General features: G+C 40.2%; 2 protein-coding genes across 2 annotated transcripts in view; both read left to right on the top strand.

The window, feature by feature from the left end:
• Nucleotides 1-7,147, top strand: part of usp3 (ubiquitin specific peptidase 3) — a 23,367-nt gene extending 16,220 nt beyond the window's left edge. Inside the window, exons 7-15 of the mRNA XM_037682922.1 lie at nucleotides 496-609; nucleotides 864-977; nucleotides 1,094-1,243; nucleotides 1,558-1,664; nucleotides 1,857-1,937; nucleotides 2,049-2,167; nucleotides 2,312-2,425; nucleotides 4,399-4,466; nucleotides 6,700-7,147. Of these exons, the coding sequence (XP_037538850.1) occupies nucleotides 496-609; nucleotides 864-977; nucleotides 1,094-1,243; nucleotides 1,558-1,664; nucleotides 1,857-1,937; nucleotides 2,049-2,167; nucleotides 2,312-2,425; nucleotides 4,399-4,466; nucleotides 6,700-7,147 (1,315 nt within the window). The remainder of the gene's footprint in view (nucleotides 1-495; nucleotides 610-863; nucleotides 978-1,093; nucleotides 1,244-1,557; nucleotides 1,665-1,856; nucleotides 1,938-2,048; nucleotides 2,168-2,311; nucleotides 2,426-4,398; nucleotides 4,467-6,699) is intronic.
• Nucleotides 7,148-11,962: 4,815 nt separating this feature from the next.
• The window catches only part of fbxl22 (F-box and leucine-rich repeat protein 22), a 7,856-nt gene continuing 3,117 nt past the window's right edge, over nucleotides 11,963-16,701 (top strand). Inside the window, exon 1 of the mRNA XM_037682921.1 lies at nucleotides 11,963-12,300. Within this exon, the coding sequence (XP_037538849.1) occupies nucleotides 11,963-12,300 (338 nt within the window). The remainder of the gene's footprint in view (nucleotides 12,301-16,701) is intronic.

Below are 16,701 nucleotides of genomic sequence, written 5' to 3'. Positions count from 1 at the left end.
CCTTTTTTGTTGTTATATACCTGGATGACTGAGAAAACAAACTTTGTGTTTTTGAAACCATTAGTGAAAAGGCCAGACTTCAGGGGTATCTGAGGCAGGCTTGAAACACAAGAGTCAGGGTGGCTTCTGGGTAATACCAGATGGCTAGGCCTCAGACTGACGAAGCCTCTTGGATGAGGGGCGAAACGTTTCTTTTTAACAAAAAAAACGAAGTCCAGATGACATGATTCAACCTTTTTTGTTGTTATATACCTGGATGACTGAGAAAACAAACTTTGTATCCCTAGAAATAGTTTTTCAAAATTATTTTTATGAACATGTTTCTGTATTTTGACAATTTGCAAATTAAATTCTGTATTGTCAACCAATGACCCAGCAGCTTATTATTAGAATGTAAAAAAAAAAAAAGACGTTCGTCCCCCTACAGTCTTGTCTGGTGCTTGATGTCGAGTGTCACAATAACTGATGTCGTCACAAAATGTGTTTGTTTGACAGCAACATCGAGCAGTTCAGCTGTTATTTTAAGGAGCTGCCTGCAGTGGCTCTACGCAGCGGTAAGACGGCAGGAAGACGGATGTACCACACCCGCAGCCAAGGGGACAACAGTGTGTAAGGTCCTCTTCTGCAGGAAGGAGAATTTTCTGGGCATATATATATATGGATTTCTTTTCTGCAAGTATAGAGCTAACGGTTTTATTTTTGATCCATTATTAAAAAAATAAAAATGTGGTGAGAGGTTCATAAATTAGGTCTAATGTCTCTGTTTAATAAACAAACAGTAGGTTTACAGTGTTGAACTGGCAGGGGCATATTTTAGAAGCTGATTGTTGTTGACTGTGCTGCCTTGTCTTTCTGGTGAACAGCTCGTTGGTGGAGGAGTTCAGGAAAACTCTTTGCTCCCTGTGGCAAGGAAACCAGACCGCCTTCAGTCCAGACTCCTTATTTTATACCATATGGAAAATCATGCCAAGTTTCAGGTAGATCATGTCTGCTGACAGCTTCAAGCAGCTAATGCTGAACTTTAAGTAGTTCTTTCTTTCAAAGCTGCCGTCATTACAGTACTGCTCCAAAAAGCTTTGCATGTGTTACACAGAGGCTATCAGCAGCAGGATGCCCATGAATTCATGCGTTACCTGCTAGACCATCTCCACAGGGAGCTCCAGTACAGTCGCAACGGGGCGTCTCACCCAGTCCCCCCTCAGGATGGAGGCAGACTCTCCAACTCAGAGAGCAAGTGTTTCATGTGAGTTCATCTACCTTTGACTTGTTATTGTTGCTGTGGTTGAGACACCTTAATTTTTTTAATTCTTCTGCTCATGTAGCTCATTCTTTTAGTTGTCAACACTAACTATATTGATTCAAATGGGCTTTTTTAACGTTGATTTTAACTTATTTAAATAACTTGTTTTGAAGCAGCCTAAATGTTTCTTTAAATGACTCATTTAAAACATTTGGTGTTGTACTGTTTTCTTTTTTTTATTGATTAAACTTCTCAGGTTTTTAATGAGTGTGCATTAAATGATTATCACAAGTTTGTGCTTGTTGATCATTTGACAGAAATGGTCCTGCCAGTGTTGTCACATCCATTTTTGGTGGTGTACTTCAGAACGAAGTCAACTGCCTGATATGTGGGACAGAATCTCGCAAGTTTGATCCATTTCTTGGTAAGAAAAGCTGCAAACTGTACAGATTGTTAAAGAAAATTGGGTGGTTGTTTTGTTCTTTTAGTCAAATTTTTCTGAACTTTGAAGGAGAAGCATTAAAGTTTTTACTCCATGTCGCTCGTGATGATAAAATTCATACTGGTTTGATACAGAGTAAAACGTAAAACTAAACGTCGTTTCTTTTTGACTCAGATCTGTCTTTAGACATTCCCAGTCAGTTCAGACAAAGGAGAAGTAAGGACCAGGAGCCAGGTCCAACGTGCACTTTACGAGGTAAATTTCTTCATGTCCAAGGAAAGAATTGGTTGAACTTTTTAGGATGCGTTTACATCACATTTAAAACGCACAACAATGAAATTAACAAGGATTCTTTGTTTCTTTTAGACTGCTTGCGTAGCTTCACCGACCTGGAAGAACTTGATGAAACTGAGCTGTATTATTGCCATAAATGTAAGAAACGCCAGAAATCAACTAAGAAGTTCTGGATCCAGAAGCTGCCAAAAGTACGAAGAAGACATTTATATTCCATTTTATTAATTATTTTCACATTTTTTTTTACAGTTTATTCTAAGAAACCTGTAGCTTGGAAAGATATATTTTATTTACAATACATGTTTTTTTTTTTGTTTGTTTGTTTTTAATGGCAGGTTCTGTGTTTGCATCTAAAACGGTTCCACTGGACTGCCTTTTTGAGAAACAAGGTGGACACTTATGTGGAGTTTCCACTGAAGGACCTGGACATGAGGGGCTACTTACTTGAGGTGAGCTTTATTTATTTATTTTTCATTTATTTATTAATTCAATTAAATAAATACATCAACGAAACAAATTCATCAAAAAGAAAAAAAACATTGAATGAAAAGGGTGCGGACAGAAGAAAATAGTTCTTATAATATCTGCCTCTTATTTAAAAAAACGTAAAATAACTACAGACAAACAACTTAGGCTTGAACATCTCCAAATTGAAAACAAAAAATATTAGACATCCTTCACGTGGCACTATACTACTAATAATTCTTATAGCTCCTTTGTGTAAAATGAAAATGGCTTGAAACAGAAGTGATCACAGAATTTTACAGTAGATTTTAATTGTCTTGATGAAAAATGGAGTGAATCAGCAGTAGTTCAGAGGAATGGCTGTTCTGTCATGAATGGTGCGAATCTTTAGTTCAGGTTGGTGTAATAAGCTGCTGCTGTGTGGTGGTAATCAGAATGGTGTCACAAACAGGACCAGAGAAAAATTAATATCCTTACAGATAAAACTGGTTTATGTCTTTGTCCACTTGTGTTAAAATTAATAGTAAAATGAAAAGTTTGCTCAAGCAATTATTTGAAAATAACGCCAATAATAAGAGGAAAAACTTCAAAATGCAATAAAATGTTGGAAAGCTTTTATAGAGAAAACACTTAACTAACATCAGAGTCTCACTAATTAACCAGTTTATATGTTTATTAAAGTATGATGATCGATTAAACATCTGCATTTTAAGTTGTGCACAAAACAGATGTGAACAAGATAATAAAGCATATCCCTGCTGCCTTTCACGTTGGATCTCTTTCACCGTTTATCTCTTTGTGTTGACGACACAGCTGCTGCCACGTCAAACACTGACTTAGAGCCACTTATGGGTTGGCTAATATTGATTAGTGGAGGTGGCCATCTTGAATCTAGTTGACTCCAAAAGTTGATCAGATGTAGTTCAAGGATTATTTTTTGCGTGTTTTCATTAAGCTGTTCAGTGGTTCATTTATCTAATGTTACAAACAACCGCACAGAGACGAGCAAAAGCATTGTCGCTCTGCCTTTGGTGGCAGGCGATACGGTAACTATCCATTTATTCAAACAGTTGACCTTTCCATGAGCTAATTCAGCAAAATGAGCATCTTTTCACTGTGAACACATTCCTTGATTCTCTCTACATGCAAAGGGAAACTGTTAATTTGCCGTGAACAGTTGCTGTTGAACCATCTGTAGCAAATGTTTGATTCGTTCTTTGACCCGGTTGATGCTGGGTGTCCTGCCAGCATGACTTTACAAGATGTTACAACTGATGATTCATGTTTTTGCTCGATACCGGTAATTACTTAGCAGTTGTTTATTGTCCCAGGTAATAACAGACTTGTTTCTTGTCTCCTGTTTGTGATTATCTTCTGGAACAAGACAAGAGCCCCGATTATAGATTAAAACCAGTTAACTGAAGTGTCTGAATGTTGAGAACCTTCAACACAAGTTAGTGCTAAACTGTTTCATCACAATAAGTATTTATGAAAAGTTGTGCTTAATGTTAGTTCATCTAGACCTTTTTGTTTAGAGAACAAGCCTAATTTGATTTTTTTAATTTTTTTATCTTTATTGCATGTTTTTCACAAATAAACTTCCTAAATCCTAAAATTTGCACGTTGTACCAAAAATGTCTAAATTTCTTTGTTTTTCATTTGAATGACTTTAAGATTTTATGTGAATGCAACATTTTCCTGCTGTAGCCGTTCAGCTTGGTGACTGTCTTTGGGCAGGTATGTACTGCAGCCAAGTGTGGACCCAGCATTCATTTCTAGACAAGACTCACATTATTTTATGTTGAACTTGGTTTTGTGCCTAGAAGTGAAGGGAATCGTGTGTCCACACATGCAGATGTTCAGTTTGGATCCTGCAGCTTGGTGGTGTGCATACAATCAAAAGAGCATTTTAGCTTTTTGAAAGAAATTCACCTCCTGCTCTTTTAAATGCTTTCAGCCGGAGAACTCATTACCAGGAAGCTGCCTGTACGACCTTGTGGCAGTCGTGGTGCATCATGGGTCGGGGTGAGTAGATGTTTTTCATTTTTCAGGCTTGACGCTATGATTTACTCAGGTTTTGATGACAAAAACTGGCCAAAGTTGCTATAATTTAAAAGTAACTACTTGAGAGGTGTACTATTACAGCACAGAGAGAAAAGGTATATTTAAAGCTGCATTTGGCTTACTCCTTAAGTTATAACCTTTTTTATTTTTTGACAGTCACTGTTTTCATGTTGCAGTAACTTATAATGTTAGACTTGTTTGAAGGCTTTTCCAAAGTTAGTGTATCTAAGAGATACAGTGCCTTGCAAAAGTATTGGGCCCCCTTGAACTTTTCAACCTTTTGCCACATTTCAGGCTTCAAACATAAAGATATATAATTTTAATTTTTTGTGAAGAATCAACAACAAGTGGGACACAATCGTGAAGTGGAATGAAATTTATTGGATGTGTCAAACTTTTTTGACAAATAAAAAACTGAAAAGTGGGGCGTGCAATATTATTCGGCCCCTTTACTTTCAGTGCAGCAAACTCACTCCAGAAGTTCAGTGAGGATCTATGAATGATCCAATGTTGTCCCAAATGACTGATGATGATAAATAGAGTCCACCTGTGTGTAATCAAGTCTCCGTATAAATGCACCTGCTCTGTGATAGTCTCAGGGTTCTGTTCAAAGCGCAGAGAGCATCATGAAGACCAAGGAACACACCAGGCAGGTCCAAGATACTGTTGTGGAGAAGTTTAAAGCTGGATTTGGATACAAAAAGATTTCCCAAGCTTAAACATCCCAAGGAGCACTGTGCAAGCAATCATATTGAAATGGAAGGAGTATCAGACCACTGCAAATCTACCAAGACCCGGCCGTCCCTCTAAACTTTCATCTGGAACAAGGAGAAAACTGATCAGAGATGCAGCCAAGAGGCCCATGATCACTCTGGATGAACTGCAGAGATCTACAGCTGAGGTGGGAGAGTCTGTCCATAGGACAACAATCAGTCGTACACTGCACAAATCTGGCCTTTATGGAAGAGTGGCAAGAAGAAAGCCATTTCTCAAAGATATCCATAAAAAATGTTGTTTAAAGTTTGTCACAAGCACCTGGGAGACACACCAAACATGTGGAAGAAGGTGCTCTGGTCAGATGAAACCAAAATCAAACTGTTTGACCACAATGTAAAACGATATGTTTGGCATAAAAGCAACACAGCTCATCACCCTGAACACACCATCCCCACTGTCAAACATGGTGGTGGCAGCATCATGGTTTGGGCCTGTTTTTCATCAGCAGGGACAGGGAAGATGGTCAGAATTGATGGGAAAATGGATGGGGCCAAATACAGGACCATTCTGGAAGAAAACCTGTTTGAGTCTGCAAGAGACCTGAGACTGGGACGGAGATTTATCTTCCAACAAGACAATGATCCAAAACATAAAGACACATCTACAATGGAATGGTTCACAAATAAACGTATCCAGGTGTTGGAATGGCCAAGTCAAAGTCCAGACCTGAATCCAATTGAGAATCTGTGGAAAGAGCTGAAGACTGCTGTTCACAAACGCTCTCCATCCAACCTCACTGAGCTCGAGCTGTTTTACAAAGAAGAATGGGCAAGAATTTCAGTCTCCATGTTCAACACTGACAGAGACAAACCCCAAGAGACTTGCAGCTGGAACTGCAGCAAAAGGCGGCGCTACAAAGTATTAACACAAGGGGGCCCAATAATATTACATACCCCACTTTTCATTTTTTATTTGTTAAAAAAGTTTGACACATCCAATAAATTTCATTCCACTTCATGATTGTGTCCCACTTGTTGTTGATTCTTCACAAAAAATTAAAATTTTATATCTTTATGTTTGAAGCCTGAAATGTGGCAAAAGGATGAAAAGTTCAAGGAGGCTGAATACTTTCGCAAAGCACTGTACATGTTGACACTTAATCACACATCTGTACTTTATCATCTGCCTGCCAGCTGTTGATTTTGTTTGAGTCATTTTGTTACTGTTTAAACATTTCAGCTCCGTTTTTTTTTTTGTTTTTTTTTTTTGGTCAAAAACTTTGTGAGCAGCTGAGGTTGAGTCACATGACAATAAAATGTTAGAGTTCCTGCTGGAAATCAACATGTTGATATTTTAGCTGTGGCCTGTAGGTGGCAGTGACACTCTGCTGAATGTTCCCGTCTTCTTTCACCAGCAATAAATGAATTCTTGTAAAAAGCCTGAAGGGACAACGTGATAAATGTGTGTGCCTTCACAGGGTTGGATCAGGGCATTATACAGCATACGGCAGCCACGAGGGCCGCTGGTACCACTTCAATGACAGCACAGTGACTCTAACCACTGAGGACACGGTGAGGAAGGCCAAGGCCTACATCCTCTTCTACGTGGAGAGGACCGGGCAAGAGGACGTGGACAAGATTGCCACTGACAGCACAGCTACAAATCCGCCTGATGTGGACGCAGCGGCCGGCGTTTTGTCAGAAGTAGTTTCTCAGAGCAACGCTGCTGCAGACACCGTAGCCACTGAAGTGACGCTGATAGATGGAGCAGCCACACAAACAGACGTGTCTGATGAAAAAGCCCAAGAGGACACAGGTGTCTACACAGCTGGACTGAACGAGGCTGACGACGTGTCCGAGGAGGCTGCGGCAGATGGAGGTACCTCAGAGGAGACGGGGGCAGCTTTAGAAGCTGCTGCACCGTGACCCTGTCACATTTACTGCCTCACGTCGGCTCAGCACTTCATTTGGGCTCCACCTCAGTACTTGTGATGCGTCACGATGCTTGATTATTATAATGATTCATTCTCTCTTTTAATGTTTGCGTCCGTCTTGTGTTTTTTTAATCATCTTGTTTGAGTCTTGCTTTATATGTGTCTTATTTTTCTTGATGTATTAAGAGACGTCTCTGTAACAGATTCCAAACGTTTGTTTAAAGCAACAACAAAAAAAAGGTAAACTTGAGAAACCTCAGTTGGTTGTTTTTAATGACCTGACATTGTGTGACAGCAGTGTTACAGTATACTGGGCATTTCAGTTGTTTTATGTAGCGCTTTCTTTTTTTAATGTACTTTGATTTTCAGTAATATTCAGAAAAATCTTTTGACTTTGAGGTGCTCATTTGCACGTTTAAAACAGTTTAACTATTTGAACACAAACTGTGTAAAGGATTTGATAATTTTTAATAGATTCTGGTCTTTGTTAAAGGCTCTGCGTCATTTAATGTAAACTGGTTTTGATCGGACTGTCACCATAACTAAAACATGTACGATGCCTCCGTGTCAGAATACAAATGAGACTTTTTGATTGCTACGTTTGTGTTGCAGTTTTTATTATTGGACTCTGAATCCTGCCTCGGCTGTTCGTGACTCAGTCTAGTTAAAAACAAACCCAACCATTAACGACTGATTAAAAGCGTCTCATCTGCAAGCTGCTAATGTCTTATGTAATCTTTTAAATTCAAAAAGCTCACATAGAAGTTGCTGCCTCTTAATGAAAATTTGTCAAAGAAAGTGTAGAAAATACAAAATTAAACTTGTACTTTTTTTTTGTTGTCTTTTTTGAATGCTGCACAGTCTTTATGTTCAAATGTGATTTTAGAGGAGACCCAGTTCCTCCTGTTGCCTGCCTTTAGCCTTCAGCAGAGCTCTCCACCCACGCCCAGGCACACATGCACATCGAGCTCCCCCCAGCACACGTGCCATGCAGCCAGCCCTCGCTCTGGCAGGAACAGGCGCTCCTGCATGCAGAGGAACAGCTGCTGGTCGTGGCCAGCTCACAGGTGGCTGCCAGCTCCGCTCTGCCCTCGTGAATGACACAAGTGGCCTCCCCTTCTTTTTATTCCTGGTAGAAACTCGACATCTCTCAATAACGTGCTCACGCTGCACTGTTCTGGTTGCGTCAGAGTTCTGCTTGAGGACACAGTGAGTCAGAGGACGGGACGTTATCATCTGACTTTTTATATGTTGATGAGTTGAACAGGACATACCTGGAAGAAGGTGTAGCGTAACGACAAATGTAGAGGCTAATGATGTTTTGTCATCAGTTCATCCTCCTGTTGAGCAAACGCTGAGTCACGGTTTACTATGTTGCTTTAGTCAAAGTCCCGCATAACTGATCAGGTCAGGACTCTGAAGTTGTGTGTAATTGCTAAACATGACTCAGCTGTTCTACTGTCCTAAAGGTGACTCGCTCGGTGATTTGTTCTGAAGTTTATGTAATTTAATACAGTAGTCTATCCTTGTAAATACATTCCTGTAATAACTGTTTCATTTTGTCTACACGGGTTAATTTTGCTCTGAATTTAGGGGTTGAAGCTAGACTCTTAAATGAGCAAATAATTTGTTTGTTTTTTTTTAAATTCTACATTTAGCTGAAGAGTAATTTGGTCCAGAGTCATGTCTTCTGTAACTTTGCTACATTGGTGTAAAACTTGAAAAATGCTTATTGTCAAAATGTCCACATCTGGGACTTTGTCGTCATTAAAAAATAAACTTTTTGGCCAGAAACTGCAGGAGCTTCAAGTGACCGTGCTGATTTTAAATTATCAAAATGGTTTTTTTTACATACCACAAAGGTTTAAATATTTCTATTTTTTATTAAAGAAAGTAATACAGGAATATAAACATTGAAACAGTTCTAGCAAAATGTTCAACTGTATTATACTGAAAAGTTTCACGTGTTCTGACTATAGCTGTAAAATACTTACACATTTCTAGTCCAAAAGGCTGGACGAAGACTGATTAGATGGTTTAGTGTTTCACATTCACTGACGGGTGACAGGAAGGTGTCCCTTCTGGTCAGTTCAGAAGTCCGTTATTACAGTTTTCAAGATTTCAGAAAGTTCATAGCAATTATGACTTCAATAAAATGCTGCAAAAACTGGTCAGAGACGTCTGCAAAGGTTCGGATGTCAATGTATTACCTTTTAATTTTGCCAATATAAACATTATTTCAATAATTTTGTTTGCCGTTTTAAAAATTTGGCAATCCACTGAAATAAAAAATAGATAGTTCAAACGTCTCAACTTGTCAGGTGTTTGTAAAATGTCTCCCCTTTTTGAGACCAGTAACATCCATTAAAGATCCTGTGCTGCGACAAACTATTTGCACACATTTCTTCTGATTGTTTATTTTTGTCACATTTCAAATAAAGATCATTTGAGTCGATGTGAAACTGTTTTAAAAGATTTCATTTATGAAGGGAAGCGCTGCCCCGACCAACCTGCTCCTACTCATTCAACCTTTATTTCTACAGCTTAGTCTCATTGAGCCTCGAGGACTAATATACAAGAGAGACCTGATTTAAACAAAGAACACAGACAACAATAGACAATCATATAAAAAGCACATAATATGAACAATAAATAAAAATAAATTATATACACATGAAACAAAAACAAGCTCCATTATAAAACGATGTAAAGTACTAAAAACGGGAACATGTCTGCGTTGATTGTTGTAATGAACTTAACAGTTGTTTAAAATCCCTTGGAGTGGTCAAAGTCGACCACTTCAGATCTTTTTACAAGGTGTTCCAGGAAACTGGAGCGGAGTAAGAGACGGTCTTTTTGCCAAGTTCAGTCTGCACTGAAGGGACACTGCAGGTAATGATGTCTTGGGAGCGCACGCTGTAGCTGCACTCACGCAGTGGCACATAGGAGGAGATGTATGAAGGCACCTTCAAGATGAAAAAGTGATTTAAAGATGAAAATGTACCAGTGTGAGAGTCTGCATGAAGTTACTGACCAGTTAACCAGTGAATACAGGGTGCAGTGATGGGTATATGATAGTTACAGTCAGTTATGAATTTTAGCACACCTGCAAGGTGCTTGCAGGAGCATTCATGTATCATCATCTATCACCATTAGTAGCAACAACTGCAGTCACAAAGCAGCAATGCACCCCAGACCATCACACTACCACCACCACGTTTGACCATTATACCTATAACGAGACACATATCTTCCACAAGTTCCACATATCTCATCCATCCGTTATCTTTACCTGCTTCTACCCTTCTAGGTCGCGGGGGTCACTAGGGGTCCAGCAGTCACTGTGGAGGGGGGGGGGGGGAGATACACCCTGGACAGGTCTCCAGTCCATCACAGGGTCAGACAAACGAGACAAACAACCATTCACATGCTCAATCCACCTAGGGTCAATTCAGAGTCTCCATCAGTCTAACAAGCATGTTTGGTCTGTGGGAGGAAACCGGAGCAACCGGAGAAAAGTCCACAATTCCTTCCCCGAAGTCTTGAGGATGGTCCTGATGGGTCGTTTAGGTAAATGTGAGACAGACCTTTGTTTTGTTTTTGATCAGCTGTACTTTTAGCGCTGAAACGCTCCCTTGGAGGCCATTTTCATCGTCCCTCTGTTTCATATTGCTGAATCATGAACTCTGATTTTAACTGATGTAAGTGAAGCCTGCCGGGCTTTAGATGTTTTTTGTTTTTTTAGGGGACCTGGATTAGTCGTCAATGTGCTCTTGGACTAATTTTGGTGTGCTGGCCTCTCGTGGGAAGGTGTTTTCTCTATAATGGATCTATTTATGTTATTTCATGATTCCACAGGCCTGGCAGTAATCAGGTCTGGGTGTGGTAGTGACACTGAACTCAGCTCTCCACGTATTCACAATTAATTTATGAGTTCACCACAGGGGGCAGTTACGTTCTCACATAGGGCCAGGTTGTTTGGATTTTCTTTCCTCCAATGAATGAACACATTTGAGGAGTGAATTTAGTATTTTCTCCAGTTATCTTTGACAGTAACATGTCTGCTGATCTGAAACATTTAGTTAGATCCGTTGTAAACACCTCCACTGGATAAGTTTTACTTGTTGACAAAGGTGCACATTTAGGTCAAACACATCCCTGCAGTCTGCTTCACCGCAGCTCATTTGAGCTTATTAATATTTTGCACTATGGTGGGTATTAAAATTTGGGAGCATCTTTTTATTCTTTTCCCATATACTTAAAATGTGCAAAGTGGTACCTTTTGTTTTAATTTTATTTCTAAAAACCGTCTTCTCTCACAGAAAATTCTCATTTTTTAAGCTCAAATAACAGGCACTTTGTTTCTGTAGGTCTTGCAGTGCCAAACCACACACACATTACTGTGAAGAGTCAAACAGCCAAGTGATGCAAAACATTTTTAAAGGAACATTTTGCTTGGAAATATAAATTCTTTTGGAGGCATGACTGTTTCTGTGAAGTAGGCCGGGACGGTGTAAACATCTGGCTCAGTCCAGCGCTCACCGCCTGTTGAGAGCCGTGACAGATGGTCAGGGGTGGCTCAGACACTTCCATCTTTGAACGTATCGCAGTTGTCTTCCCAAAATAGCCTCGACTCCACCGCCTTATATGTGCAGGCCGTCAGCGCGTGAATGCGTGTGCGCCTGTGGGGGCATCATGTATCTAGGCCACACAATACAAGCTGGGGGTTCATTGTTGCAGCCTGCCAGCAGGCCTGCCGCTGCCCCGGGGACGAGGCCCCCTGTGAGCGCCTCGGGGACCGCTCAGCATGCATCTCACTCAGCTCAACCGCGAGTGTCTCCTCCACCTCTTCTCCTTCCTGGACAAAGACAGCCGCAGGAGCTTGTCTCTTACCTGTCTTCAGCTGCGTGAGGTCTTCCTGGACCCTTGTCTCTGGAATCTGCTTCACTTCAGCTCCCCGTGTCAGCTCCGAAGGGACAACTTTGTGCTGGGACCCTCGCTGCGGTATTTGACTATCTGCTGGTACTCCAGCAGGGTGCTGCAGGTGTGCAACATCGAGGACTGGTTGAAGAGTTCCTTCCAGAAGGACATCTGCAGTAAGCATGAGAATCTGGTCAGCACCTTTCTGGACCGCGTCTGCCACATGTGAGTGTTGGTGTGCGCCTTCACCTCTGCTGTGTTCAGAGTTTTCATGGGATCACTGAAAAAAATCTTTTTTTTTAATTGCCAGAAACCAGAGCGATGATTTTTGTACCTGTTTGTCTGTGTGAGTGTTTGTTTGTACCAAAATATCTCATGAACGAGAGGACGGGTTGGAGTGAAACTCAGTGGGTGAACATTTATAAATGGATTAACTTTTGGAGTCTACCCCATTCAATATGGCCACCACAGCTAACTGACATTAGAAAACATAAATTTCATAACATAGCACAAGACAGTGCTGCCGTCCATAACTTTGGGCGGGTGATACGCATTCCTTCAAGGAATCCTGGTCCTTTAATCTCCATTTAACAGTGGTGGAGAAAGTACTCAAACACTGTACTTAAAGTAAAAGTACAAAGAAACAGACAAAAATGCACTCTAGTAAAAGTAGAAGTACCACATTAATGTTTACTTAAGGTAAAAGTACTTGCTGAATGTATTACCTAATGCAATGGTCTACAGTATCATTGAGTGCCTGTTGTATGTATATTTTCTGTATACATTAATAGTGTTGAGTTATTTTAATGAACAATGCTGCAGATAATACATGTTTTTATTGTGTTTACTCTGTGACACAGTTCACACTTGGACTTGTGATTCTGTGCATCTGAATTTCAGGGATGACCTGCAGAGTTAAAGGCCATTAATAAAAATAAGAACGAGGAATGATTATACCTTTGAAAGTTTTTATTTAACACAAAGTGAAACCAGTGTGTCATTTTAACTGCAGTAAACACATTTAAGTAAAAGTTGTCTGCCTGAAAAAAGAAGCATTAGACCGAACACAGGAATATCTGATCATTTCAACTCCAGTTTGTCGTTTTTACGTTGGACGTTCGAGCTCTGTGGCTTCAGTGGTGTGTTCCTCTCATTTGATCCGAAGCAGGCAGTCTGATTTCAGTCAGCTGCGCTCAGTCTGCCCCTCCTCCGAGAAGTAATGGTTCACTTAGAGACTGTCAACAAATTATCGAACCAAACACTCTTCAGAAACAAAAATTTATATATTTTACATCATTTGACCCACTGACACAAAACTACTGTTAAACTCCTCTAATAGACCTGACACACAAGACACCATTTATTTCTCAGTTTAAAAACATTTCTGAGGGTGCCTCGTCTGTCGGGTCTAGTAGAATAGTTTAACATGAGTTTTGTGTCGCTGGGTCACATGACATGAAAATTATTGTGCAAAAACCACTGAATGTCTGATTTCTTTGTTATGTAGCTTTGAAAACTTATAAAAGCTGATACATTCATTCAGAAGCAAACTTAAAGTTGCAGTATGTAACTTTTATTAAAAAAACATTTTTTTTGGTGAAAAGTTGTGTTTTTTTACATATTTGTTGAAACTGTCACTATGTCGTGACAGTATAAGACAGATAATCTGTGAAAAGATTGAGCTCCAAGACTTGAGGTCTTGGTCTTGTCTTGGTCTCGGGTTAGGTGGTCTTGATTACAACACTAGTATATACTAGAATATACGTCATTGGTCCAGCTCTTCTTGAAAGCGGGTCTAACGTCACCTGTCCACTTTGCAGTGATTCAATGAACCAACATCCCTCTCGCCGTTGGTTACTTTCAAACTAACGAACAAATTTAAAACCCACAACGTGAATGTAACTTGTAACACAGCACATTATACAAATGTAGCGCAGTAGAAAGTACAGATACTTCATGTGAAATGTAGTGGAGTAAAAGTCAGAAGTACCCACATTTAACTCTACTTAAGTAAAGTACAGATACATGAAAAATGTACTTAAGTACAGTAATGAAGTACTTCGTTACATCCCACCACCGTTTAGTGATGAAACGGACCAACAGACTGGACAGCAGAGAGACGCCTGGTTTAAGATGATAATGAGGTCACTTGAACCCACAACAGGGAACAAAGGCGTTTTCCTTTCAGGGCCTGTGTTTTAGTCAAACTGTCATGTCTAGCTGTCGGCAGCAGGGAACAGGATCATCAGAAACAGATGGTGGATTAGGAGCTGGCTGCTGAAACAAGGAAAAAAGACACATCTGTTGGACATGGGGCTAATTCTATTAACTAACACAACTGTGGGCACATATCAAATTAAATTCACTGAGTGACGGGACACTTGGATTTGACTGGTCTCATCTCCTTTGACTCTTGGTCGTGTGTGTGTGTGTGTGTGTGTGGTGAGTGGCAGGCTCCACATAAGAATCAGCCTGGACAGGCCTAATGTGTGTCTCTGGACAATGTCTTCATGGCTGACAGTAATAAGTGCTGATGTGAGGGAGCTCAGATGCTGCAGCTCCTGGACGGGCCTAAAAACAGAGGGTTGGGCTTTGTGGAACAACCAGTGAGCATTTCCTGTATTGTGAAACTGGAGACCCAAGACACGAGATCTGTGAGATGAGTCAAAACTAGAACCACCTACTTGTGTCCGGGGCTTGGATTTCAGTGCCTTTTTTGGGCGCTAACTGTTTTGCATGCTGATAAACCCTCCCCAAGTCGTCTGAAAGGGAGAGGAAGCGTGCACGTGACAGCGTGGGAGGGCCCACGGAGAAGCTGTGGGAGTGATACAGAGTGGTTTGGCCTCAGACGCTCCCAGTCAGCTGCAGAACTGGAGATTTATGCAGGCAGGTGGAGCCTAAGAATTGGCTCTTTGTAGCTGTTTGAGGAATGAACATGTGCGTCTGTCTCTGCCTCTCCAGCTCTGACGCCAACAACCACTGGCTTTCTGTCTTCGTGGAAAAACCAATAAAACACAGCATGTCTATAGGCTCCGTGAGTTGTTTTGAAATGCAACGCTCCTTTAGAGACAGAAGACTAAAGTGAATCACTTCTCAACAACCTGGTTTTTATTATGCTGAGGTCACAACAAGAAAAAAAACATGCTTTAAGTGCTGTGTGACCGAGGCCAGAGAAGCTTTGCCTTTTGCTTTTAGAGCGAACGCCACTGAGCTTGATCTGCATCCGTTGCCTAAACTGATGCTTTCTTTGGCAAAATTAGATAAAAGCACGTCTTTGATTTTTATTTAGGCTATATTTCCTGGAGCTAATAAAATTCCTACTGAATCTAGTAAGGAAAAACTAAACAATCCACATACAAAGATTGATGGAGATGCATCTTAAATGTACACTTAGAGTTCTGTTTTGTTCACAGGACAGTCTGACCAGACAAGAGAAGCTTTAGAAAGCCAGACAGGTCATTAGAAAGATGATGACAGGTTTGTGAAGTGCTGGTGCCGCAGCCTACATCACGCCGACCTCTAATCTGTTGGTTTAAACGTGAACGACTTCATGTCTCAACTTAAAGGAGGAACATACTGCTGACAAATAGGAGACATGTGGACTAACAATCAAGGTAAAATTAAAATAAATCAGCCACATCTCACATGGTTTACATGTCAAGACATAAACACTCATCTGGTTTATAGCAGGTTCTAAATGAAACCTGAGATGAACACGTTCGGTTCTATGAGAAAGTTATTTTAAAGTGGGATTCTGTGGAAAGGCAATGAACAAATAATATGCTAAAACAACTCGGGTCAAAAAGATTATACTGTGGTGCTTGAAAGTTTGTGACGCCATTATGTAATATTGAATCATTTTCATGAATAATTAAATGACCAAGTATCATATTTTTGTCTTGTTTGTTTATCTGGGTTCTCTTTATCTACTTTTTATGACTTGTGTGAAAATCTGATGATGTTTTAGGTCATATTTATGCAGAAATATAGAAAATTACAAAGAGTTCACAAACTTTCAAGCACCACTGTACAGGTAATTCTTACAGGGAAAAACAGCTGTTTTATAGACCTTTACATCATGGCCAGTGTTGTATTTTATTATTATTTTCACAGACGTATAAGATTCTTGCTGTGAGTGTCCCAGTGCTACAGCTAGCTGCTGCTGCTGCTAAGTGTGCTTCAATATACCCACCGATTTTATATGAATTACCATGGAATGCAAAATTGACAGTGATGTAAATGTTTGTGCAACAATAAGCTGCATGAATAGCTCCCATTTGTTTTTAATGAAGCTGTTTAAAGATGGCAGCAATGCACTTTACTCTTAGTCATCAGCTCATCAATATGATTAGAATTACCATACTTTCCGGCATATAAGTCACCAGCTTTTGCATAGAGTTGTCAGTAGTCCTGCAACTTATATGTTTTTTTTTCCATATTCATAATGCAATTTTTGATTGATGCTTTAAATTTCTAAGAACTGCAACAGCGAGTCCTCCCGTGTGCGCTCGCTTCACTCAGCTGGTGCAGGCGGAGGAACGCTGGAGAGCTAGAGGCTCCAGCCACAATGTATGTATGTATGTATGTATGTATGTATGTATGTATGTATGGATGTATGTATGTATG

Source organism: Nematolebias whitei, chromosome 10 (genome assembly GCF_014905685.2).
Source record: "Nematolebias whitei isolate Nwh7 chromosome 10, NemWhi1, whole genome shotgun sequence".
In the NCBI taxonomy this organism is placed as follows: domain Eukaryota; kingdom Metazoa; phylum Chordata; class Actinopteri; order Cyprinodontiformes; family Rivulidae; genus Nematolebias; species Nematolebias whitei.
This window is presented reverse-complemented; position numbering and strand designations above follow the sequence as displayed.